The 25,455-nt window shown below is 50.7% G+C and overlaps 1 protein-coding gene and 1 long non-coding RNA gene across 3 annotated transcripts in view; one reads left to right on the forward strand and one right to left on the reverse strand.

The window, feature by feature from the left end:
- LINGO1 (leucine rich repeat and Ig domain containing 1) overlaps nucleotides 1–8,435 on the forward strand; it is a 157,011-nt gene extending 148,576 nt beyond the window's left edge. For both annotated transcript variants that reach the window (XM_071754734.1, XM_071754733.1), the window contains one exon: nucleotides 6,200–8,435. In XM_071754734.1, coding sequence (XP_071610835.1) covers nucleotides 6,212–8,053 — 1,842 coding nt within the window. In that variant the 5' untranslated portion in view covers nucleotides 6,200–6,211 and the 3' untranslated portion in view covers nucleotides 8,054–8,435. The remainder of the gene's footprint in view (nucleotides 1–6,199) is intronic.
- A 2,398-nt stretch (nucleotides 8,436–10,833) lies between these two features.
- The window catches only part of LOC139801040 (uncharacterized), a 135,251-nt gene continuing 120,629 nt past the window's right edge, over nucleotides 10,834–25,455 (reverse strand). The window contains exons 3-4 of the long non-coding RNA XR_011728044.1: nucleotides 12,987–13,105; nucleotides 10,834–12,541 (exon numbers count right to left, since the gene is read on the reverse strand). This is a non-coding gene — a long non-coding RNA (uncharacterized lncRNA). The remainder of the gene's footprint in view (nucleotides 12,542–12,986; nucleotides 13,106–25,455) is intronic.

A 25,455-nucleotide genomic window follows, 5' to 3' on the forward strand; every position in this document is an offset into this window, starting at 1 on the left:
ATGGTGGTGGGCCAGCCCATGGTGATGAGTAGAGGAGCATGGCCAGTCCCTGAGCTTCACGGTATGCTACACCCTTACACTCCTCATTTATCTCTTGCTAGCTCAGAGCTTTTCACCCCCAGCATCCACAGCTGCCTTTGCAACTACTTATTGATCACTTGGCAGGATGTTTTCTTTGCTGATAGGGCACTGAAGTATGTGCAGGCACAGGGAGAGAAAAGACATTACAAATGAAGGAACAAAGGTGTGAGGAAGGTCTTGCACAGATGTGATTGCAAGAAACAGCCTCAGCTAAAATTGCTCTGAGCTTCAGCATCCTGCAGGGACAACCAGGACCTCCTTCCCATTGGCCTACTCTGATAACCTGCCTGCCAAGCCTGCAAACCACTCTCCAGGTTGGCTCTGGGCCATTGCTGATTTTCCCTCCACTGTTCCTATCTGTCTCTGCATGAAGTCAAGCAGATCCTCAGCCCGGAGCTAAACCAGGGGACAGATGGGCCAAAGACTCCCCCTTCCAGCATCTCAGCCCCTCAGCCCACTTTAAAGCTGTTCTCTCCAGTATATCCCCTTCCCTTTTTGCTCTCACAGAATCACAGAATCATCCAGGTTGGACACCACCTCTGAGATCATCAAGTCCAACCCTTGATCCACTTTACCCGTGGTTCCCAGACCATGGCACTGGGTGCCACATCAGTCTCTTCTTAAAAACCTCCAGGTCTCTTAATTCCTCCAGGAATCCACCACCTCCCTGGGCAGCCCATTCCAATGCCTGATCATCCTCTCTGTAAAGAATTTCTTCCTAATATCCAACCTGAACCTCCCCTCTCAGAGCTTAAGCCAGGCCCTCTTGTCTTACTGGTAGCTCCTTGGGAGAAGAGACCGACCCCCCCCTTGGCTCCACCCTCCTTTCAGGGAGTTGTAGAGAGTGATGAGGTCTCCCCTGAGCCTCCTCCTCTTCAGACTGAACACCCCCAGCTCCCTCAGCCCTTCCTCACAGGACTTGTGCTGGATCCCTTCACAGCTTCCTTGCTCTTCTCTGGATCTGCTCCAGCACCTCAATCTCTTCCTCTCTTCTTGCCCTTTGGCTTCCCTGGCTTAATCCCCTGTGACACCTCTGTGCAGGACACCACGTTTTGGGTGGAATAGCCCATTGCCACAAGGAAAGGGTCCTTTGCAGGACCCTCCCCAGGCCAGCTGCTGCAGGTATCTGGTGCCAGCCAGGTGGTGTCAGTGCCGGAAGGTGAATTGCCTCTTAAATACTTCTTCATGCTCTTTTACAACCTCAGAGCAACTGCCAGAGCAGATCAGGTTGCAGCACACCTATTCCAGGCTCCTGCCTCACAGCAACTGAAAGCAGATACTGCAGAAGGCTGAGCAGAAGCTCCTGGCTGGAGAGTTGTGACTGCACGTGGGAGAGTGGGAGACGGTGACCAGTGTGGGGCTGTGCTCCTCACTGCCTCCTCACAGAGGAACCCTTTGCATGTCTGTCCCTGCCACACTGGAGGGGTCCTTCTCAGCTTCCCCAGCTTCTCATACCCTCCTGTGTTGTCTCATACCCTTCTGGAGGCCTTGCTGCCAGGACAGAATCATAGAATGGTTTGGGTTGGAAGAGACCTTGAAGATCATATAGATCCAACCCTTGTGCCATGGGCAGGGACACCTCCCACTAGACCACCCACCCACTGCCCACCAGCCAGCCCTGGCACTGGGTGGGGAAAGTGGAGGAGAGAACAGGTGGGTTGGGGAGGAAGGAGAGACAAAGCAAAAGGGCCCATCAGTGGGCACTGGACATGGGGAATGATGGTGAGAGGTGGAAATGGGCATAAATGTGTTTGGCAAATTAAAGCTTCTCCCTTTGTTTTGCTGCTTTGCAGCCAGGTAGCTACATGACAGTGCAGAGCCCGGGGTCTGGATAAGCAACTCTTTTAGCAGCAGGAAAGGTTGTTAAATATTTATTTGTAAACCTGGAGTCTTTATCTCTAAAATGCAGTCAAGTTCAATAAAATTTGATTTGGCTGGAGCAGTTTAGAGAAGACCAGAGCACTGACTCTGAGCTTTGTATGCAGCCATCAGGCCAGAGACAGGGCTGAGCCCCTCACTGACCCACACCCAAACCTTCACCCACACCACAGCCTGTGTGGGTGCCTTGTGCTGCTGGAGTTGGGCTCCTGTGTGGAGCTGGGACCACCTTGCAAACACAGCACTGCAGCAAGGTGTGCTCATGGGGTCGCGACATGCTCCCCAGCCCTGCTGAGCCCCAGGACCACCCCCTGAGGACAGGGCTTGTTTGGTCCTAAATTTCCTGGTGCTGTTTGATGCTTTCAAAAGCATCTGGTTCAAGGGTGAACATCTCCCACACTGTAATTTATGGCTGCCAGGTGGGGGTTTTAGCTGACTTGGAGATTTTTGCTGCTTGCTCACTGTCAGCATGGCAGGTCACTTGGTGCTGAGGAGCACCAGCCCAGTCCTGACTGGGTGAGCAGGGGACAGCCCAGGGACAGTGGTGACAGTGGAGGGCACAGCCAGGGCAGGAGGGCAGCAGAAGCCTCAGGAGCAAACCCAACCTCCTGGATCACCACCTGGGCTTGATTCCCCCGTGCCCAGAGCCCTCACCAGGGAACAAACCCCACAGAGAGGGGTTCAGGGTTCCAGCCCATCCCTGAGCTGCCTTTTCAGGCTCAGGTCCAGAACTGCATCTTTCCACCCCTCACTGGTGCCAACCAGAGACGCACAGTGGGTCCTGCTGCATTTAGCACCAGGGCAGGGTGGTTCCATCTGCACCTCTGGACGGGTCTGGCATCTTCCCCAGGGCAGCAGTTGCACTTTGGAGCCCTCATCCCCAGGCAGCAGGGTGGCAGGGACAGGAGTCAGTGGATATCATAGCTCTGGGGGTAGCTCTTTGCGTTGGTTTGCACTGGCTTGCTCGTGCCTGAAGTCAGCAAGTCCAGCAGCTGCTCCTTTCTTATAAATTTTTTTTTTTTTTTAATGTGAGAAGAGAGCACCGTGTTCTCACCAGAGGGCTGCAGCTCTCCCTGGGCCAACCTGGTCTGCCTGTCACAGCCGTGTGTCCTGATCCTGCCTGGCAGCTCCTGCTGAGGCCATGGCCAGGCACATTTCACCATCCTCAGGAGGGTGGGAGGACTTTAGTTTTTTGGAAAACCCTTGATGGCACTTTGGCTCAGTCACTTCCAGTCTCCTGCAGGCAGCAGCTGCTGAGAGAAGCCACTGCCATTTCTCCCCCTGTGACACCAGGTCCCCTTCACAGAGTCACCCAAGTCTCTCCTGAGGTGCCACAGCCCCTCGCCTGGTCAGCACCCACAGCCCCAGCATGGCCACCAGGGCACTACGGGGTGGCTGATGCGAGGGATCCAAAAGGACAGCCCTGCCTTTGGGCTGAGGGTCACTAATGGGATGCGAGCCCAGTGGCTGCAGAGGGGCTGTGTGGCAGTGCCTGTACAGCCATGTGCAGGTTATTGACCTCAGCTCATGTGAAAAATCTCAATTTGAGCCTTTTTTTCAGAAGGGCACCTCTCAATATCAGACTCACCTTGAGGCACAACTGTTCATCTCTGAAACCTAGAGGTAAATGGGACCCAGAAGTGATTTAAAGCTCATCTTAGCCCAGAATTTTTCAGCTTATTCATTGTTTTTCTCCCAAAGCTCTTCTGTGACTCTGGCTATTAAGATTACGGATGTTTTTTTGTCAGGGATTCTATTTATCACAGATTTAAATTTAGCTGGGAACTAATAACATGTGAGGTATGTCTAGACTTTAATCCTATGCAAGTGAGCTTGTCTCATCTTTAATGCCACGTGGATTTTGCTTCATTCATCTGTCATTTCTTTGCTTATATTTTCGCCAGCAGTGCCACATCCCTCCCGGCAGCTCTGCCCGCTGCCCCTCCAGTGCAGGAAAAACAGCTCAGAGCTCAAAGTGTCACAGATGCAATCCCCTTCCCGGCAGTGGAGGGGCAGAATTCGGCCCCATGAGGGGTCAGGGTTGATGCAGGAGCCACGGGTGGGGTGCTGTGGTGGGATTCAGCTCTCACCCCCGCCCATTGCCCACCGGGGACCGAGAGTGCGCGGCTGCGTGCGCGGGCAGAGCTGAGATTTCAGCTCAGAACACAGCCAAATAAGGCCGCTGCCTGGCACGCTAATGAGCAGAAGTCTTTTCAGCCCTGGTATAATTAAGCCCCTTAGACTGTATTTTGTTTTGCATGCAGTGTTTTGCTTTCTCTGATGGCTTTCTCAGCACGTCTGTGAGGAGTGGGAATTGGCTTCTCACAAACGCCATCCGAGGGCGGCTGCGAGCGCGCTGGCGTCGGCACCTCGCGGGCAGGAGGAGGGTGGCAAGGGGGGTCTGGCGAGTCTCTGGGCAGCCCAGCCCCTGCATGGGGAGCACATCCAAATGCCCCACTTTGCCCAAGAGCTGCCCAACGGTGGTGCCACCAGCCCCAGGGCACCGTCACATCCCTCTGGAAGGTCCCAGCCCCACCCCAGCACCATCCTCGCTCATATTTGTGAGGCTGCCCAGCACCCTCAGCACTTGTGAGGTGATGACACGGGGGATGATGAATTGCAAATACCTGGCAAATGGATCTTCGAAGCCCAGCCCAGGCTCAAGTGAACCCACTGGAAACATTTCCACCAGACTGGGCTGCGCTGGCCTGGGGCTGGTGGGAGGGAGCTCGGCACTGTGGCCAGGGGAGCAGTGTGGGATCAGCTCCCAGCACTGCACCCCTTCATTTTGGGGGGTGATGTGCTTTGGGTGGCCCCCAGCAACCAGCCCCAGGGCAAAGGTAGCAGGGAAAGCGGATGGAGAAGGAGAGTGAGCTGGGAGGAAACCACAGGAGGATTTCTGTGGGGACTCTAGGACCTCAGAGACAGCACGCCTGGTGTGCCAAGGTCTGGTGGTTTCCGAGATGGTGCTGGTGGGCATCTTAATGGCCAGTCCATCAACTTTCATCTTCACATCTTGCAAAGAAATTTTGAATAATTTGGGGGGAACAAATGTCATGTATCTGCACAAAATGATGAATGTAAACAGATGCAATGGAGTAATGCACAGATTGTGTACCAGACCCATAAATAGTGCTGGAGCAGGGAATGTAATGCACAGGATATATAATGATGGATACAAACAGAGCCAATGGAAGTAATGTATTGAGTATATTCAGTGATAGTCATAAATAGCATTAGTGGAAGCAATGCAGAATGTACACATAACAATAGATATAAACATGGTCAGGAGTAGCTGTACATCTAATATGCAATATTAATATGATTTGATTCCTCATAACTGCCTGAACAACAAGGAAATAAATGCAACGGAGGCAACATGACAGGGAGCTTCTGCTTGCCAATGGGCTGGGGTGGTTCTGGGCCAGGATGCAAGCCAGGCCATAACCCTAAGTGGGTTTCCCAGCCCTCTCCAGGGAAGGCAGCAGGAGGCTGGGCCTTTCCCAGCTGAGGTCAGGCAGACCTCCTTACCCCGTGCACCCTCTGAGCTGCAGATCCCCAGACTTCATGTTGGGCTATAGCTTGCTCTGTGGATACACTGACCCATTGCTGTTTCTCAGTGGGTCTGCAGCTGGTGGGCAGGCATGGGGGGAGGCAAAGGACTAACTCTGGGGACACAGTGAGACTGGGCTGCTCTGGAGCCTGAGGGAACAGAGACGAGGGAGCCCAGGGAGCTGCTGCCGTGCTCCCCAGCCGGACACCCCGCTGCCAGCCCACTCCAAGCAGCGTTCCCCCAGATGCTCAATCCCGCGCTCAGCTCCTCTGCATTTGCAAAGCAGCCTTTACATTCAGGCTCCATCTACAGGGAACTGAATAATTTCAAGAGCTTAAAATAGGATGTAGATAGATGTGTTTAGTATTAATTTTTTTTTTTTTTTTTTTTTTTTTTTTTTTTTTTGAGAAGGCGAGGAAGCGAGGTCTGTCTGACACAGATTCCTCAAGGCTTTCCACTCAAAGTCTGTGCACGTTCCACCATCAAGAGAAAAGTTGGGGGGGTGGGGAGGAGAGCTGGTCTTGTAGCCAAAGGGCTGGATTTCAGCTGGAAAATGAGAATCTCTGCTCTGCCTCTGCCTTTTGCCATAACCTCAGCTCTACCAAGATAGTAAACCTTTTGCTGCGGTCATGCCTGTTGTTTGCTCATGCCCACCTTGCTCTTTCTCTCCGCCTCTCTTATCTGCAGGTGAGAGATAGGATGGTAGCTGGGGAGGCGAGTATGCGCAGCCCAATCCTGGCCTGCTGGCAGCCGATCCTCCTCCTGATGCTGGGATCCATCCTCTCCGGCTCCGCCACGGGCTGCCCACCGCGCTGCGAGTGCTCTGCCCAGGAGCGGGCCGTCCTCTGCCACCGCAAGCGATTCATGGTCGTGCCGGAGGGGGTCCCGACTGAGACCAAGCTGCTGGACTTGGGCAAGAACCGTATCAAGACGCTCAACCAGGATGAATTTGCCAACTACCCTCACCTGGAGGAGCTGGAACTAAATGAGAACATTATCAGTGCCATTGAACCTGGGGCTTTCAACAACCTCTTCAACCTCAGGACGCTGGGGCTCAGGAGTAACAGACTCAAGCTGATCCCCTTGGGGGTGTTTACTGGACTCAGCAACCTTACCAAGCTAGACATTAGTGAGAACAAAATTGTGATCCTCCTAGACTATATGTTCCAGGACTTGTACAACCTGAAGTCTTTGGAGGTGGGGGACAACGACCTTGTCTACATCTCCCACCGGGCCTTCAGCGGTCTCAACAGTCTGGAGCAGCTGACCCTGGAGAAATGTAACCTGACCTCCATCCCCACAGAGGCCCTGTCTCACCTCCACGGCTTGATCGTGCTGCGGCTGCGCCACCTGAACATCAACACCATCCGGGATTACTCATTCAAGAGGCTCTACCGACTCAAGGTCCTTGAGATCTCACACTGGCCCTACCTGGATACCATGACGTCCAATTGCCTCTACGGGTTGAACCTGACCTCCTTGTCCATCACCCACTGCAACCTGACGTCCATCCCGTATGTGTCAGTGAGGCACTTGGTTTACCTCCGGTTCCTGAACCTCTCCTACAACCCCATTGTCACCATCGAGGGCTCCATGCTCCATGACCTGCTCAGGCTGCAGGAGATCCAGCTGGTGGGAGGGCAGCTCACCACGGTCGAGCCCTTCGCCTTCCGCGGCCTCAATTACCTGCGCATCCTGAACGTGTCAGGGAATCTGCTGACCACCCTGGAGGAGTCAGCCTTCCACTCCGTGGGCAACCTGGAGACGCTCATCCTTGACAACAACCCCTTAGCCTGCGACTGTCGGCTGCTCTGGGTTTTCCGGAGGCGTTGGAGGTTGAACTTCAACAAGCAGCAGCCTACCTGCTCCACCCCAGAGTTTGTCCAGGGCAAGGAGTTCAAAGACTTCCCTGACATCCTCCTGCCCAACTACTTCACCTGCCGCCGAGCACGGATACGAGACCGCAAACCTCAGCAAATCTTTGTGGATGAAGGCCACACGGTCCATTTTGTCTGCCGGGCGGATGGGGACCCGCCCCCCACCATCATGTGGCTCTCTCCCCGGAAGCACCTCATCTCTACCAAAACCAACGGGCGGCTCACTGTCTTCCCTGACGGCACGCTGGAGGTGCGCTACGCCCAGATCCAGGATAATGGCACCTACCTATGCATCGCCAGCAACGCGGGTGGCAACGACACCATGCTGGCCCACCTGCACGTGCGCAGCTACTCCCCAGACTGGCCCCACCAGCCCAACAAGACCTTCGCCTTCATCTCCAACCAGCCCAACGAGAGCGATGCCAACAGCACGCGCGCCACCGTGCCTTTCCCCTTTGACATCAAGACTCTCATCATCGCCACCACCATGGGCTTCATTTCCTTCCTGGGCGTTGTGCTCTTCTGTCTGGTGCTCCTCTTCCTGTGGAGCCGGGGGAAAGGCAACACCAAGCACAACATTGAAATCGAGTACGTGCCACGCAAATCCGACGCAGGCATCAGCTCTGCCGATGCGCCGCGCAAGTTCAACATGAAAATGATTTAGCCAGGCAACAATTTGCAAATAATAATGGTGTTTTTGGGTTTTTTGTTTTTTAAAAAAAAAAAAATTAAAAGAGAACAAATTAACAAATAAAAAATAATTAAAAAACAAACATTGCTACAAACATACCGACCTCTCTCTCCTTCCACCATGCCCTCGGCCCCTGTCCAAACCCACTGCACCCGCACTGTCACCACCTCTTTCTCCTCCTCTTCTTCTTTATACCAGGAAAACATTCAGCCGATGTCTTCAGGACTTCTGTGTTTGTAAGAACTTTGTCTGATGGACTCTGGTGTCAGATATTACTCTGAGAGGGAAAAACAACGGGGGGGGAGGGGGAAAGAAAGAAAAAAAGAAATAAAACCAATAAAAAGTTACGAACTTTCTTCTGTAACTTTGATTTCAGTAATTATGGATTTTTATGAAAACTTGAAATAATAAAAAAAACCCTATTTCCTATAGCTAGCTGGAATGCAAAATCTTGACTTCTTGATCTGTCCAGTTCTGTATCTCTGGCCAGCCCTCACTCACTTTCTTACCTCAGAGGCATTTTCCAGGAGCCTCACTAAGAACAGCCCAGGCCAGGGCCAGTGTCCTGCTGATGCCAAAGCTTCACATTCCCCCAGAAGGTGCTTCCCGCTGTGTCCTGCACTCCTCACTGTGTCCACAGGAGTTTGATGATTTTTCCCAAGGACTGGCTGTGGCTTTTGAGTTGTTCCCTGCTCCATACATTTATAAACACACAGAGTCTGAGCCAGCTGTAACCCACTGGCTGCCCTGGTGCTAGCTCCAGTGTGCCCATCATGGTGGTGTCTGGTCACCAGGGCAGCTCCCTCCCTTTGCTGAACCCTGGGACTTGGGATCAGGGAGGCTTGTGTTGCCTCAAGGAGGTAAAGGGGAGGAATGGAGTTAAACTGGTCCCCGTGCTTTGTGTCCCTTTTGGGAGAGGTGAGACAGTGCCACCCATGGCACAGGCTGCAGACAGCATCAGCATTCCAGTGCAGTAAAGCAAGTGAAAGGAAAGGAGCAAGTCAGGAAAGCAACCACAGAGGGAATAGACAGATGAGCAAAGAGATGTCTCAAGTCAAGCTTTGAAAACATAAGAAGCATCATCAGGCCAGCTCACCCCCTCCCCGGGTGGTCTGTGGCAACTTCCCAACCCCCAGAAGGCACAGAGTGGGGTGAGGGAAGAGCCAGCCTTCCCATAGAAACAGGGCTGGTACCATGGGCTGGGGTCCCCAGCACAGCTTGACAGCCTTTGGCTGTGCTGGAAGCACAAAACATCCCTGCAAACTGTGGTAATTGGGGTACTCAAGGTTTTTAGAAGTGCTACTGAAGTAGCAGGTGCTTCCTGGCTGCCACCAGGACCAGCAAGCAGTTTCCTGGCCCACCCAGCCTCGGTGGCATCTCCAAAGCGGATGAGCTGAGATTTGCATGCTTGATTTGTAAAGCATTTATGGAATCCTCAAGGATCAAAGTCACATCAGGAGGATTTATTAAAAAAAAAAAAAAAATTGCAATAGGAGCCTGGAGCAACGGGGAAATGATGGATTTGCATTTCTTCCAGCAATGTGCCAGTCCAGAAGAACCAACCTGAAACATCTGTGCTTGTAGGAAGGGGGGAGTTTTTGCTGGTTTCAGCTTTCTATTCATCTTCAAACAAAACATTTTGTGATTCTTTCTCCACAGCAGGTTTCCAAAGCTTTGATTTGTTAGTTTCTCATCTCTAACCCATCTTCCTTTTGTAACTTTGAAACCAAAACATTTTTTAAAGCCTTTTGCTTCTGTTTTTCTTTTTCAAAGAGCCAAAGCAAAATGCTTCTTTGCAGCTTTCCCTTCTACCAGTGTTTAACCAAAATTTCCAGTGAATTAAATACAAAACCAGAAAACAGAAACATGCACAGAGAGGCCTGAAGCTGAAGGCAGGTGCACCAATGTAATTAAAAGAAATAATTCACACCTAAATAATAAATAACATAGCTAAACAATAGAGCTAATAACACACCTAGATTAAAAAAAAAAAACAAACGACAGTAATAACCAAGTTGAACAGGGTACTTGAAATACACCACAGTGTCCCAGCAAGTAAGTGGAGGGATCAAGTCTTTCACTGTTAAAAAGGAGCTTTATAGAAAGAAAAGGGGGAATTATTTCTTTTCTGTGTAATGTGTCAGGCTGTGCAAGTGCAGGCTATTTCCCAGACAGGGACTTGCCCCCAGATCCACTTGTGCCCCCAGAACCACCACTTCTGCTGCTCAAAACCCTCCAGGGGGAGTAAAGTGTGCTCTGCATCAAGTCCCCCATTAGCAAGTTTGCTCAATGCTCTGTGGTACTGCTGCCTGCCACACAATTTATTATCCACACTGGTTTTTTTTAAACTTCAGTGCTTTGTGAACTGGATAATTTTTTTTTTCCAGTCACTGTGTGATTAAAGCAGATGGATGGCGCAGAAGAAAAGCATCTTAGAGTGGTCAGCATCTCAGCTCAGCAATTTTCATGGTTGACAAAGATGGGGAGGAAAAAAAAAAAAGGAAAAAAAAAACAAAACAACACGAAGAATAAACTCTTTTTTCTCTCCTTTGGTGAAATGTATGGTGTGTTTCTTCTGCAGTTTAATCAGGGATGAGAGAGCAGCTCCTGAGTTCCAGCACTGCTCTTCAGGTTGTGTGTCAGAGCCACACAGATCTTCTTGCTTGTTTTCTTTTTAATCAGAATAAATAAAAAGCACTTAATAAAACAGCTTAAGAGAGGCAGCAAAAACCCCAAGGAAGAGATGTGCAAGGAGGGGGGCTTCCTGTGAAACATGCCTTCCCTCCCCTACTCCCAAGGCTGATGGGAGGATCTCCACAGTAGGCACCCTGGGTTGGGATATGGCAGGGAGAAGGACAATGGCCTTCTGTGCTATTCAGCACTTCCAGCCTGGGCACATCACCCTCCCCAGGCATGTCCCTCACCCTCACCAGGCTGGGGGCTTGCAGGGGCCAAGAGCAGAGTTATGAGCATCCTGCAGGAGAGGCATTTATACCCTACACCTCTCCGCCCTTCCCCATCAGTCCCCCTCAGCTCCTCTCCTGGAGCTCAGAGGCATGTTAGGCAGCACAAAAAGCCATGTTGGAGGTTGTACCTGTGCTTATATAGAGGTGAGGAGCCCTTATATAGAGGTGAGGGTGGCCCTTCCCTTGCCCCCTGGTGCCCCACAGCCCCTGGCTGTGCTTCCTGGGATTGCTGCCTTCCCTCGATTCTGCCAGACCTTATCACATTTAATTTTACTCCTTCTCTCACTAACTGCCCTCTCCTCTCTTATCTCTGCTTCAGAGTCAATTTTTCACTATTCCCTTTCTCATCTTTATCGCTTGTGCTTTTTTTTTTTTTTTTTTTAAAGTACTTTCTGCCTTCTGTGCATTTCTCTCATTCTCATTCCTGCCATTTCTCTCCATCAGGCACTCTGCTCTCCCTGCCACATCCCTGCTTCCCTGCGTCCCCTCTCTGCACACACATTTCTCCTCCACATCTTTGACTCATTTCCCTTTTCCCACCTCCTCACTCCTCCTGCTCTCCAGCCCTGCTGGCTGCTTTGCCATGAGACAGGGCATGGGTGTTAGGAAACATTTTTTCCCTGAAAGGATTGTCAAACATTGTCTGCCCAGTGATGGAGTCAGCATCCCTGGATTTAAATGGCATGTGGACCTTGTCCTTAGGGACATGGTTTAGTGATGAGCTTACAGGGTTGGTCAAAGGTTGGACTGGATGATCTTGAAGCTCTCTTCCAACCAAAGACATTCTGTAATTCTGTGTTGCAGTGCTGTCCCTACCACCATGGTTTTGCAGGACACAGCAGAGGAGGAAGGCTTTGAGGTGGCTCAACACCCCAAAGGAGATGGTTTGGCAAGCAGCCCTGCTCCCCATCTCCTTGGCCCTGCCATGGGTTCATGCAGTTCCTCCAGGAAAAAACAAGCCTACTGCTTTCCTCTTTTTTTCTGGGTCTGCACATGATAGATTTACTGGGATTCTATCAGTTTATGATTAAAACACATAAATTTTACTAGGCCTTTTTTCTTATTTTCCATAATCTGCAGGATTCAAGGCAATCAAATTTTAACTGGAAAACACGGACTGTGCAGTCAGGTCCTGGTGTAATAGGAAACAGTGAATTTCCTGATCTATCCCCATTACTGGTGGTACTAAAAAATATTGCCCTGAGACAAATTTTTTCTCAATTCCCTTTAAAACAATGTACTTACCTGAGCAAAGGACCAGAGGAACAGCACGAACCACACTTAAAACACAGTGCTCCCACCACTGCTGTTTGTTCCCTCCTGAGATTTCCAAGCAGAGTTTTCCAGCGGGCTCAGGTGGGTGCTCAGGGTCTCAGGGGGACTCAGTCTGGGATGAGCAGGGTGGCAGTAATGGGTCCTTATCAGCTGCTCCATCTCAGCTCCCCATCACCAGACAGCAGGTAGCTCCAGCCCCTCCGGAGATTTCATCATGTGCCTGTTATGACCCAGGTAATAAGACATTTCATTCAAATGAGCAAATTTATTCCAGTGGCACTTTAATAACAAAATCAATAAAACTACACTTCCAAGCACAGCTTTATCATATGCTGAAACTACAGGATATTGCCTGGATATACTAAATTCTGTCCCTGAAATAAAGTGCAAAGTTTAGAAGACAGATGACACCATTTGCCACAGTAGTGGGATAATACTCCAATAAATCCATGGCCACCTGGGCACTTCAGAGTTTTCACATGCTGCACTTGGTGGCCCCTGGGAGCTTCCCAATGACAGCAAGACCAGGCAAATGAGACCTTTGTGCTCCTCAGGCTTGTGGTGTAGATTTAAGGAGTACAACCCCATATCAGAGCAGTGAGACATCCACACACACAGACCAGACAGGGATGAACATTGTGGACCCAGTTACCAATGTGGGTTACCTTATCTGTGGTGGCTTTCTCCGAAAGAACTGGTTCTGATTGGGTGGGAAGATGAGAATCCAGCTCCATGTGGTGTGGGCTGGCATTTCCCAACAAAGCTTCTCAGTGTCACCACTAAGCTAGAAAAGAGATGGGACAGTTGGGAAATGCTGTCATTCTTGCAAGTCCAAGGAAGCACCCTGGTGCTGCCTGGTCCTGGGTGCTGCTGGGTGCCCCTCCATGCAGGATCCCACCCCTGAGCCCTGCACTGGGCTCTGTGGCTGCTGTCCCATGGACAGCTGGTGGACCTCCCACTCCCTCCCCACCTCACCATCCTCCTCAGTTATCCCATGCCACTTCATCACTGTTCCCCGTACTGTGCCTCTCCAGCACCTTGCCTGATATGAAGTTATGGCTCCTCTCTCCTCCAACCATCATCCATCAGCTCACCATACTCTGCCCCTCTCCCAGGCATTCCCAACTTGCAGGCAGCCATCTCCCACCAGCTCTCCCCGTCTCCTCCCCCTCCTCCTCCTCATCCCTCCAGCTTGTGCCTACCAAGCCTGTCAGTGTTCCCCAGCCTTGAGAGCCTTGAGTGCTGCAAAACTAATTAGCTCACTACAAAGACTGAGGAATAATTAGGGACTCCACTAAAAGCAAAAACTAGGGCATCTCGCCTTAAATAAACGCGAGCAAGTGCCTCTCCACTCCACCAGCAGCCTGGGATTGCTTCAAGCAGATGATTACAAGGACTCAGCATCCCTTGGCTCCCGCTCCAGGCACTGTCACCAGAGATGCCTCTGCCTCCATCTCACCCCTCAGACAGGTGTCTTCTGGCTTTTCAGATGGTCTCCCTGGCCCTAAAACCAGCTCTTCCCCGGAGCTCCAAGGAAGATCTCACCATCTCTCTGGGCAGCTTATTCCAGGGCTCTGCTACCCTCAAAGAATTTCTTCCTCGTGTTTAGAGGGAACTTCTTATGTTCAGGTTTATGCCTGTTACCTCTTGCCCTGTCACATGAGGGTGATCTAGCTTTGAGATCTGTCACCTCACTGATGGCCAGGGTTCATTTTGCTGATCTCTCCAGCTAGGCAGGTGTCCCCTCCTTCCCTCCTGAAGCTGCACGCTGGGACACAGAGGATGACTTCCTCAATAGAGATGTACTGACTGTTCATGGCTCAAGGGTACCCAGTAGCCATGCTCCCCTGCTAGAACCTCCAAACAAGCTGAGCTTGTACAAGTGTTCAAGGAGGAGGGAAGGTCTGCACACTGCAAAGACCACGCTGAACCAGCACCAGGGCTGTCTCCCTCAGGAGTGCATCCCCTGAGGGCCACAGGCAGAAGGGAGAGCCAGGGGGTGCAGATTAACCCCAGTAACCCTCTTCCTGTCCAACTCCTCTCAGTCTCAGGCAACCCAAGGTTAAAAGCTTCTGAGCCACCACTCTGCACCATTTTCTTCATTCTCCTTAACAAACCTTTCTTTCTTGAAATCATCTGACTGCATTTTTCAATGCAGTAGCTGTACAGTGGGTGTCATCCCCAGATCCTCCTGGGTGCTTAGTGCCACAAGCAAGGTGTATCCACTCAGTACACCCTGCATTGTGCATATGAAATCAATGCTGCAAACACCTGCTCCTTTTTTTTCCCCACCTCTGAAGGGTTAAGGACTTGCAGGTGAAGCTAAGCAGAGCTGCCTGCTATGGCTGTATCTGCACCAGCAAATGGGCTGGAGCAGCTGCTCCCTTCTTCTCAGTGGCTGCTTAAAGGGACAATACCAAGGTCGATTAGACCCAGCCCTGGACCTACCTTTTCTTTCTCTTTTCTATTTCCCGTGGCTCACAAGTGCTGGCAATTTCAACATAAGAATTCAGGACAAAAAAGAAGGAGTGAGGGGTTCAAACACCTTGCTCAAGCAAACCTTCCCTGGCGAGGCACCTTAGCATCACCTTTTCCACCACCACTCACCTGCCCATTGTTACCTGCTCCAGAAACCACTGGAGAAGACACCCAGAGCTTTTTCACTTCCCCTGCCTCTCTTTGTTTGTGTAACCAGGTAGCACAGTTCCACACTCACCGTGTCTGCTTGCAACATAAGAAAACCTTTGTGGCAGAGCCATTTTAGGGAGAAAATCTTCACCTGCACCATCTCACAGCACACTGAAAGCAGAGGCAGGGCCCCAGAGCAAAGCTCCTTGGTTTTGCACCAGAAACCAGAGAGCAGAAGAGCCCCTGGGCACTGCTCCAGCCCAGCAGAGGCTGCCACCATGCAGAAACAGAGAGGAAAGGGGCTGTAGGTTCTCCAGCCCCCTCCCCAGCCAGCCTCTCTGATGGGATGCTCTTGAAGCCAAATGTCTCCACAGCCCAGGTGTCTCCTGAGCTATTGGTCAGGCTGGGTCCTTGTCAGAATCCTAGTGGCAAAGACTGTATTTGAGAGTATTCTCCAAAGAGTAAGTGTGAATGAGAAAGAAGAGACACAGAATCACCTCAGACAAACTCCCTGAGCCAGTTACAAGAGGATCTGGGGCTGGCACCTTCAAAGGGCAATGTGCAGTGCCCCAAAAGCATGGGGTGGGTCAGGATCTGTGGAACCAGGAGGTTCCTTCAGGCACAAGGCCCTCCCAGGTGGATGCTGAAGGCAGCAGACAGATCCATCTTGATGCTGCAGCACCAGTGGAGCTGCTCTTGCCTTTCAAGCACACACCTAATCATTGTATAGATCTCTGCCTCAGAACTATCTCTTTGATAAAACTAATAACAGGCTTAAATTACAGATAAATACCCGATATGAAAAGAACAGATTGAAAAGGAGGAAGGGGGTAGTTTAACGGTGCTCATTTTCTCTGCTTTCCTCTAGCATGCATCTTGGGCTAGATTAGTGAGGCTTATGAAGCTTCATTCTGACAACTCTCCTGTCTTGCAAACGTGGTGTCCACATGTTTGCCTGGCTTCCTCTGCCCTCTCTGCTGCCGTTTGCTCTGTTCCTGCAGCAGACACTGGGAAGCAGGCATGGAAAGAGCTGCATGAACACACACAAAGGAACCTCCGTGGGGCTTCAAAAGCCAAACCTAAAAGCATCTGCTTCAGGAATGAGAGACACCTCGGCGCCCACCAGGGAGCTGGGCTATAGCTGATCAACCAAGAAACTGAAAGCTGCAATGGCTTAAGGTGAGGACAGGGGTCTGTGCCAGCAGCAGCCTCCTGCCCACCCCTCTGCAGGTCCTGGTGCTGGCAGCCCCACGGAGGGAGCGGCCGCTGTTGGGCTGGCAGGAGGCATCCAGCACCAGGGGCTTCTGAGCACCACACCATCCAGGCTCACGCTGGCTTCCTCTGCTCTGCAGGGAACAATGGCTTTGATCAACAGAAGATTGCTGAGTTAATTGTAATGATATTCTAATAAAGCTGGGGAGATTAATTACGGCTCTTTATCAGAGCTGGCCCTCCGCCAAAGGTTCGCAAAATTGTTTTCCTCTGCTTCTTGTCATTTGAATTTAGGAGAAGAAAGGAAGAAGTGGGGTGCCTTTTTTTTTTTTTTTTTTCCTGCAGCAATCAGGACTGTGGCCTTGTGCCCTGCTCAGGCTCACAGCTCGGCACGTTTCCAGAGGAGAGCAGGGAGCGTGCAGGCAGAGAAAGCAAATGGAGAGCGACAGAGGAAACCAATTAGACATGATGCAGCACAATTACGTTCCCAGTCAGTGAGTGGCTTGGTGCAGAGAAGCATGACAGAACGAGGGGATGACACAGGGACCACAGACATTGCTCCATAGAGAGTAAACCCGTGAGACTTTCTGAGGCTGGGGGGTAGGTGACAGGGACAGACAAACTGCATGAGGGCTTGAACACCAGCACTGACATGAAGAAGGAAAAGCTTCATTGCCTTCATTCTCACTCATGCCACATGGGCACAGAAAAGCAAGTGTCCAGAGAGTAGCCAGAACCCTGCTAAGTGACCTTGGGGAACACGAGACTCAGACCTTCCAATTTCACTTGACAAACTGCTGTTCCTTCCAGGGAAGATTCAGCTATGCCAGGGCAGGTGAGAGACAGACCTGCAGAGGAATGATCCAGGTTGGAAGGTAGCAGATCCATCAGGAGCAGCTCTTGCTCATGGAGAAGAAGGGAGAAGAGGCCCCTCTGTCAGTGTGTGCAATGTGCTGGGGGGGGTGAGCCTGCAAGGCAAACCAGGAGAGGAAACCTGCTCCTCACACAAACCAGAGAGAAATCTGAACATTAAAATGACACCACTCACTTTTAAGCAGGCAGCAGAGCAGTACCAGGAAACTTCCAACCAACAGGTCAAGGCTTGCTGCTTTGAGGAGGAAAAATTCCACCATCTAAGCCATGGCCTTCACCTCTCTGAGGAGCACCCATGAAACATGCACCTTTTCCTGAATAGCTCTGGGAAGATGACATATCACTACTGCTTGTGAACCAGGAAGACAAGAGAAAAGATTAAAATGTTAAGTGTTATTCCTGCTGGACAGAACCTGACCAGGTTTTGTGCATCGGAGACATCATCCCCTCCTGCTGAGCCCTTCCCCTGCCCAGCACAAGCTAGGACATCCCCTTGCCAGCTTCAGCCAGGGTGACACCTGAACCTCCCACTGCCTCTCCAAAGCAAGGTGGGTGCACCCGAGATCTTTTCAGCTGCTGAAGGACCACGATGGCAACATCCACTCTGTGGGAAACCAGAGGACTTCCAGCAAGGTCACTAGAGGGGAAGAGTAGGGTCTGTGTTTTGTACCATCGCCCCGATAACAATCTCCATGATTCTCTAGGGGTTTCAGTGACCCATAAAACTACCTCACATCTGAAATGTTTGCTCCAACTGAGAGGAAAAAATGCTGATCTACATACTTTTCTCCTAGAACATGACAGAAACAATTATTCATTTAGGCTTTTGTAAAGACTATTGAGTTTGACAAAATGTTGCTCGAGGAATAAAATAACTGGAAAAAAGTTTCCAGAACATTTATAAGCCCCACTTTTTTTTTAGGTAAGGAAACTCCAGTTTTCCCATTTTAGAAGAAATCTGAGTTTCTCTTAAATACAAACAAACAAAATGTGAAGAGAACAATTACCAGAAAGTTCACGACCAGAAAGCCAAATTGTTCCAGAACTATATAAATAACCTTCCACCCCCCTGCCCCCCCAAATTTGTCCATTTATACAGATTTTGTGTGACCAAAAGCATTTCAGCAGCTGAAGATGCACTTAAAGAAAAAAACCTCATTTCCAGCTGCCTCGAGACCTTGCCCCTGCCCATGATGGGTCTGGTACCAATCCCTCTTGGAGGGCTGGGGGGTGCACAGCCAGGACCTGCCCAGCGGCTCCGGGCGCTCTGGTGCGCGCTACCCGAGAGTCCCCATAAATAAAATCATCAGCATCAGCTCTGGTGTTCATTTCACAGGCGACTGCTCTGCTGACAGGTTTCACACGCTGCCACCGTGTCTTGTCAGCTTTATGCTCTCGAGCCAACACTGCCTCACCAGCTCCGATGCATATACATAAAAATAAATGGTTCAGAAACCCCAATAAAGTGACAGATAGCATAATGGGACCTGGCTTCAAAAAATCAGCTTGTTTATGGAACCCCTGTGCCTCCAAATCTGATTTATGTCATGCGGGCTATCTCTCGGTGAGGGTTTGGGGAGGAGGGCTTGCTCATGCTCCCTGTCCATGGGTACGGCTGCCTTTAGGGCTCCTGCCCTAAGAGTGGCAGCATTAGTGTCAGGAGCAGAGAGCAGAGCTTCCCACATGAGTTGTTTGATGTGATCTTCCTCCAGAGCCTGCAGGAGCCCAGTGTTTTCACTAGCAGCTGCCCCAGCCAGGTCCAATACTTGTCCAGACCAGGGAAGCTCTCTTCGTCTTCTTGAACCTTCCTCCCTGACAACTCCTTCCCAGGGGCTTTCTGGGCTGCTGCAAAGAGCTCTGGGCTCCAGAAGCCAACAGAGCATAAGAAGGAAAACCAGACAGTACCTAAAGGAGACCATGTGAGCTTCAAACAGGTGAGCTCCTGATGGCACAAGGAGGTTCTCCTGGTAGCCCCTTTGCTCTGGGCTGCAGATGGTCCTTATTCAATCTCTTGCTAGAAGAGCTTCCTTGCAAACAGAGATAATCCTTCATTTGATGTTTGCTCCCTTGGATATCACTGTTCACAGCAAGCAGTGCAATTTGTGTTTATTCTTGCCAAGCCATGTTTATTCTTGAGCCGCTTTGATTGTTACAGTGAAGGCTGGGATGGCTCTTTCAGTCAAAGTGCCTGTTTCCAGGGGGCTAATAATGAGAGACTGTCAATCTGGAGACACAAGGGGGAAAAAAAATCACAGCCCCTGCTCTCACAGAAGACAATCAGCTGCTGCCAGACCCCACGCTTTGTATTGCTTAATCTCAGATACATGGCTGGAAGATCCTCAGCTCCAGCCTCAAGTGGAGGCACCAAGGATGTGCCAGCCCCATCCCCACTCCTGCAGAAGCGTTCAGGACAGGACACCCCGAGACAGGGGGGGTTCCAACAGCCTCCTGGCACCTTTGCACAGCCTGGACCCCACCCCACACATGAGATCAATGCCTGGTGAGCCTCCCAGAGCCTGCCTGGTGGAGCTGAGCTGCTGGGGCAGAGGCACCAAAACACCTGCCCCCTTGGAACTCTTCAGAACAACCCACAGGTCCAGAGAGTTGATGCTGCCAATGATGGGTCACTAATTTCCTCCAATTTCCTACACCCAGCAACACCTGTCCTGAGCCCTCATGCTGAGCAAATCCCTGGATAACTGCTGCCAAGTAGGAACCACCCCTGGAGAGACAGAATTACCCCTGGAAAGTGGAAGATCACATGCCCAGAGTTGCTGTGGCAGAGCAGGGGTACCTCAGGCTTGGATGATGGCCACGTGGTTCCCCATCCCGTGTTCCAATCTCCAGGCCTTTGTTCCGTTCAGTTTTTAATCAAACCTTCAATAATGCTGCCATTTGTCTGGGGCTTAGTACTAAGGAGGGCTGTGGGGGAGGTTTCCCCTTAAATTAAATAATTAACATGTTTTTCTTAGGCTAAAAAATTTTAATTTTTTCCCCCCAGCAGACCGGTGGCAATAAATATTTAATACATTCCCCGCTTCACTGCATCCAGCATGTTGCCATTTTAGAAATCATTTTATTGTGTGTATTTTTCTTCTTTTAATTACAGTCACCCTGTATCAAACCACTTCAATAAATAATCAAAGGCAGGGGAGAGACAGGGCAGCCGTGATGCTTCAGGAGATGGGTGCTACTGGCTCAAGGCGGTATGGAGGGAGAACATAGTGGGGACACACAGCAAGAGGGGGGTACAGAGCGAGAGCACAGATCCCTTTCTGGCATCCAGCATGTTCCCCCCGTGCTTGGGGCTGCCACCTGACCCCCACCAAAGCAGCTCCTTGGGAAGGGATGCTGCCGTGTGTGCCAGCTCCAGTACAAAGGTCCAGCCTGCCGGAATCCTCTCCGGCCGAGGCCATCAGGAAACACCAGGGAATAGGTGTAAAAACCGGCCAAGCGTGCGCTGATACTTCCCCAGGACACTCCTCCAGCCACCGGCAATCTGAGGCTGAAGGATTTCCTGAGTCAGGCATCCTCCCTCTCTCTCTCTCTCTCTCCTTTAAAAGCCCTCAATGGATTTTTCTATTATTTAATTATTTATTTATTTTTTTCTTCCAGGAATTTCTCTAATTACAAGGATAACCAGAGCACTTTTTAACTGTTCTCTGTCCAAACCAGTCCCCAGTGTTTCCAGCCCTGGCAGCTGTGTTGCCCTCAGTGTCTGCAGCCATAGGTGGGCTGCAGGTGGCAGTGGTTGCAGCAAAGGGAGGAGGCTGCAGGAGCAGACATCAGGTACTGCCCTTCCCCCCCCCGCCACTGGAAAGGTGGGAACCCCAGCTCCTCACTGACTGGATGCATCTTGCTTCTCCCACAGCCATCCCCACAGCTACTGGGATCCTAGTCCCAGCAGCCTGGCAAGGAGAGGGTTACCACCTCCTGCAGCCCTCACCCTATCCAGCCCGATGATGGCATTAGCAAAAAAAGAAAAAAAAAAAGAATAGAAATACTGCATGAAGCTAATAAGATCTGAGGGGAGCTCCTTAGACAAGTTGATTTCCAAATTGGACTGACTTTAACCTCACATAAATAAAAATGAATGCTTATAAAATACGGTGGAAAAATCCATAAGGGCAGATGAAGGCACTGATGCGTTTTTATCTCCCTCCTGCACTTGTGGTACAGAGAGGGGCTCCACGTGCTGCTCAGGATCATTGGTGACCCTACCTGTGCTCCAGATTAGCCCAGGCAGGTGGTGACTGGGGCCAAACTCTGTCTTCAGCAGCAAATGCTGCCCTCGGGTGTGCCTCAGCCATCAGTGAGGTTCAGGGCTGGGGAATTTTCCCCTGGGCCAGCTGCCTGGCAGGATGGAGCTTCCACCACTGCTTCTGTAAAGCATGGCAGTAGGACAGACACACCACATGTGCACAGAGGCAGAAGGATGCTTTCTTTAGGCAACCACTGCAAGAAAAGGCTCTGCCTCAAAGGTCTTCATCCTAAGCAGAAGATGAGAAGAACCAGAAGGAGAAAACAGGGCCACTGCCTGACAGAAAGGTGGTTCCCACCCTTGCACCCGAGACTGTCACCAGTTTGGGACAGAAGCTGGTGAAGGAGGGGTGAAGGGCACGGAGAACCTTCTTGCAGGGTGGATCCAGGAGCTCCTCTTCAGGCAAGAGGTACTGGGGTGGAAAGCAGAGAGCTGTGCTGGGAGGCACAGCTGGGGCTGGCAGTGACTGCCACCAGATGCTGGATGACAGTGAGAAACCCTGTGTGGAGAGGAACTACGAGGTTAACAAGAAAAAAAGCTGTGAAGACTGGGAGAGCAGAGACAGGTAACTGCTGTGTGCCAGCAGGAACCAGCAAAAGTAAGGAAAGTATGGGTGACATGAGCAAAATGACAGGTGAGGAAAATGATCCTTGCAGCAGGGGTCAGAACAGGCAGGAGCAGGAGAAGACTGCATTTGTCAAGGCCAGAGAAAAGGATGTTGCAGGAACTGAGCTGTGAGATGATGACACTCCAGATGAGAGTTTTAGCTGTACCTTAGCAACCTGACACGAAGGAACAAGGCAGGGTGAGCACAGCCACCTCACCCCCAGGCAGCACAGAGCTGGCCCTCGGGTCAGGGTAACCCTCAGTTACACACACATGGTTTGCACACAGATGCTGAGATTTGGTCCACGCAGTGCAGGAGGTGATCACAACCCAGGATGGGCACTGGGGAGCTGATTCTGAACGAAGCAGTCTGCTGTGACATGATGAAGATCTTCAGACAGATGAGAGAAACAAACAGCAAACCAGGGAGGACACATTGGGTTGCAAAGGGAGGAGAGGTCTTTGAGAGGTCTGCGGGATGCAGGATCAGGAAGGGGGAATCGTTCTGCCAGTGTGGAGCTGTTGCCAGGGAGAGCTTATCAGCACTGGGGAAAGCAGGGCATGGAGCCAGCCCTGTGCTGGAACCACAGGAGCAGAACCAGCCAGCAGTCAGTGACAGCACGTTCAAAAAGCTATGGGAGCTGGGGAGGAAAAAGGGGTGAGGGAGAGTTAATGGGGTGTAAGGTAGAAGGGGAGAAAAGCAGACCTGTCTGGGAAGGGATGATCAAAGGGGAAAGAGGCGAGGAATGACAGTGCAAGGAAAATGTCACTGCAAGCTCAGCCAGGCCTCCCTCGAGGAAAGGTGAGAGGCATCAGGAAGCAAAGCCCTAAAGCTGCCAGCTCAGCAATCCTGGTACCAGCAGTAGCTGCCCTATAAAAAGGGGTCCAGCCTTCAGAAAATACCATGGGCAATAATAAAGTGGAACAGCCAAATATCCGTTTCCTCCATGCAAACAACGCTGTCTATAACTTTGGCTTTACAAGGAAATATTTACAGGGCAGAGAATCTATAAAAGATAAATGAAACAACTTCTTGGCTGCTTGGCATAGAGACCAAGAGATGAAGTGCTACCAGATAACACCAGTTCCAAGGAACTGCTCCCAAAAATGTGAGCATCTCCCAGGGGAAGGCTGTTGGTCCCCTTCCCAGCCACCCCCTGGCAGCTGGGGAAGCACTGGGTGCAGGGCAGCTGCTCTGTTTCTGAAAGAAAATCATGCACAATTTTGGATCGATGAAAAAAAGGCAAATTTTTTTTACCTGATTAAGAACTGAAACAACCAACACAACTGGAATCATGTATTAAATCCTCCAAGGTTTTTGTGGCACTGAAATTCAGGCTCAGGGCAACTTTCTAGGAGAGAGGAGTTCCCACTGTGTCCCTCCTCTGCACTGACCACTCATTAGCCTCAGCATGCAACTTTTTCCTACCACTTTCAGGAGGTGCTTTGAGCTGTTTTCATCTGATAATGTTCTGTGGGGGGAATCCAGGTTGGACTTGGTATGCAGAGGTAACAAGAGTCTGCAAACAGGAGCAAAAACCCCACGCAACACATAAAGACACTTCCAGCCTCCAAGGCCTTATGACCGTAAATCCAGACCTTGCAAACATCTCCAGAGCTTTATTGGTCAGGTTCTATTGAATTTGACATCTCAAAGAACTAAACCCACATGTGAAGCTGTGCAGGACCAGGACCCTGGTGTGCAAGGGGCACAAGCAGGCAGGCAGCTCTGCAGGACAAGATGTGCACCCACTCACCATCCCTGCCTCGGCGTGCCACAGGTGGAAGACAAGAACACACAAGCAGGTTCTTCTCGTGGCTATTCTAGAAACAAAGGATGGTTACAAGGGAAGACCCCTCCCTCTGCCTGGGGGAAATCAGAGTTCTGCTGTTGTTTTTAGGCTGTGTCCCTCCCCACCTGCTGGGAGCCAGCACGCTCCAAGCCGGCGTGGCTGCAGCATGGGGTAGGTGGTGGGTTGGGTGGCTCTGCCCATGGCATGACACAAGGCTTGGACAAATCCCTGATCCTCTTGTAAGGGCACTAAGTGCAGGAGAAAGATTTACAGGGGTGTCAGGCAAGGACAGACACGTAGCCTCCCAGGGCAGTCTGGGAGTAAGGCAAGGGAAATTGTTCATAAAAACAATGGATTTACCTTTCCCTTGTCCCTCATAAAACGCAGGCTTTGTATCAGCCCAGAGACATATAGGTCAAATTTGGAGATGAACTTCAGAAAAAGAAGTGAAAATGAAAATTTCAGACCTGATTTTTTTTTTTTCCTGGACATTTCTGAAACAGAGCACTTTTTACCTAAGAAGCAAGGCAGCAAGCGCAAACAAGAAGCAAAATGAATTGACCCCAAACAAATGAAATGGATTTTCATGGTTTGTTTCTTCCTCGGGACGTGTGTGAGTGGAAAGGGATCACTGTCAGTCTCCCAGAGACGTTTTTAAACTATTCTACTTCAGACACTACACTGAAAAACTGAATTATTCAAGAGAGCTCTAATTGCAGCTCTGAGGTACCCTTTCCTTCCTTTGCACGGTACCATCCTGGGAAGAAACTGCTGTTTTCTTGCTGCTTTCCCAAGGGACACAGGCTCTACTCACACCCAGAGATCATCATGTACCTATTCCCAACAGGACGACACCTTGGGGGGAGGAGGGTTTTACAGACAAGTGCACAAGGGCCCGTACATGCGCACATAAACTCAGCAAGATGGAAGGAAGAACAAGAAATAATGAATCCCCACACACTCACTAAGTCCAAACAGACTGAAGTGGGAGCCTGATTTGCATTGGTTTGATTGAAGATGTAATTTGCTGCTGAATAAATGTGGTTGCATCCAAATCAAACCGTTAGTCTCTCAGACATTATAACTCTTTCCATTCTTCCCTCAGGCTTTGCCAACCTTTAAGGCTGACCAAGGATGATGCATTACAAGAAGGAATAGCCTTAAATAAGAGAAGGGCAAGATCAGACTAGATGTCAGGGATGACTTCCCATAGGTTATGAAAAGGTGCCACCACTAGGAAGGATCACAGTCAGCCCAGCCCCACATCCCACACACCATCACACCTCAGGATTATGGTGTCCCTCACACGTGGAGCTGTGCCCTACATGCCATGGGGTTGGGGCTCTCCCGAGCAGGCTCCTGCTCAGAATGCTTTATACCCCTCAGCCCATTCCATGGGTCTCCATCAATGCAGGAGGCTCTCCTGGTGCCACCATTTCACGACAGCTGCTCATAGCAGGATACATGACATCATATCCTTGGGATGGGTAGAAATCACAGAGGTTTTGCTATGCTTGCATGGGTAGGATGGGTCTGTGATAGAAGACCAGGCCTGAATTTAATGCTATTTAAGCAGGGAAGTATTTTCTGGAGCCTTTCAGTGACTCAGGACATCAGACCTGATGCCTCTCCCCCAGCTTAGTGAGATTCAGGCCTTTCCCCCTTTGCTTCTGTCTTACTGGCTCATCACAAATGCCACCTGGTTGGAACTGGCACTTAAACACCTTCCTCAAGCTATCTCTGAGTGAGTGAACCCTCTCC

This window comes from Heliangelus exortis, chromosome 11 (assembly GCF_036169615.1).
Source record: "Heliangelus exortis chromosome 11, bHelExo1.hap1, whole genome shotgun sequence".
In the NCBI taxonomy this organism is placed as follows: domain Eukaryota; kingdom Metazoa; phylum Chordata; class Aves; order Apodiformes; family Trochilidae; genus Heliangelus; species Heliangelus exortis.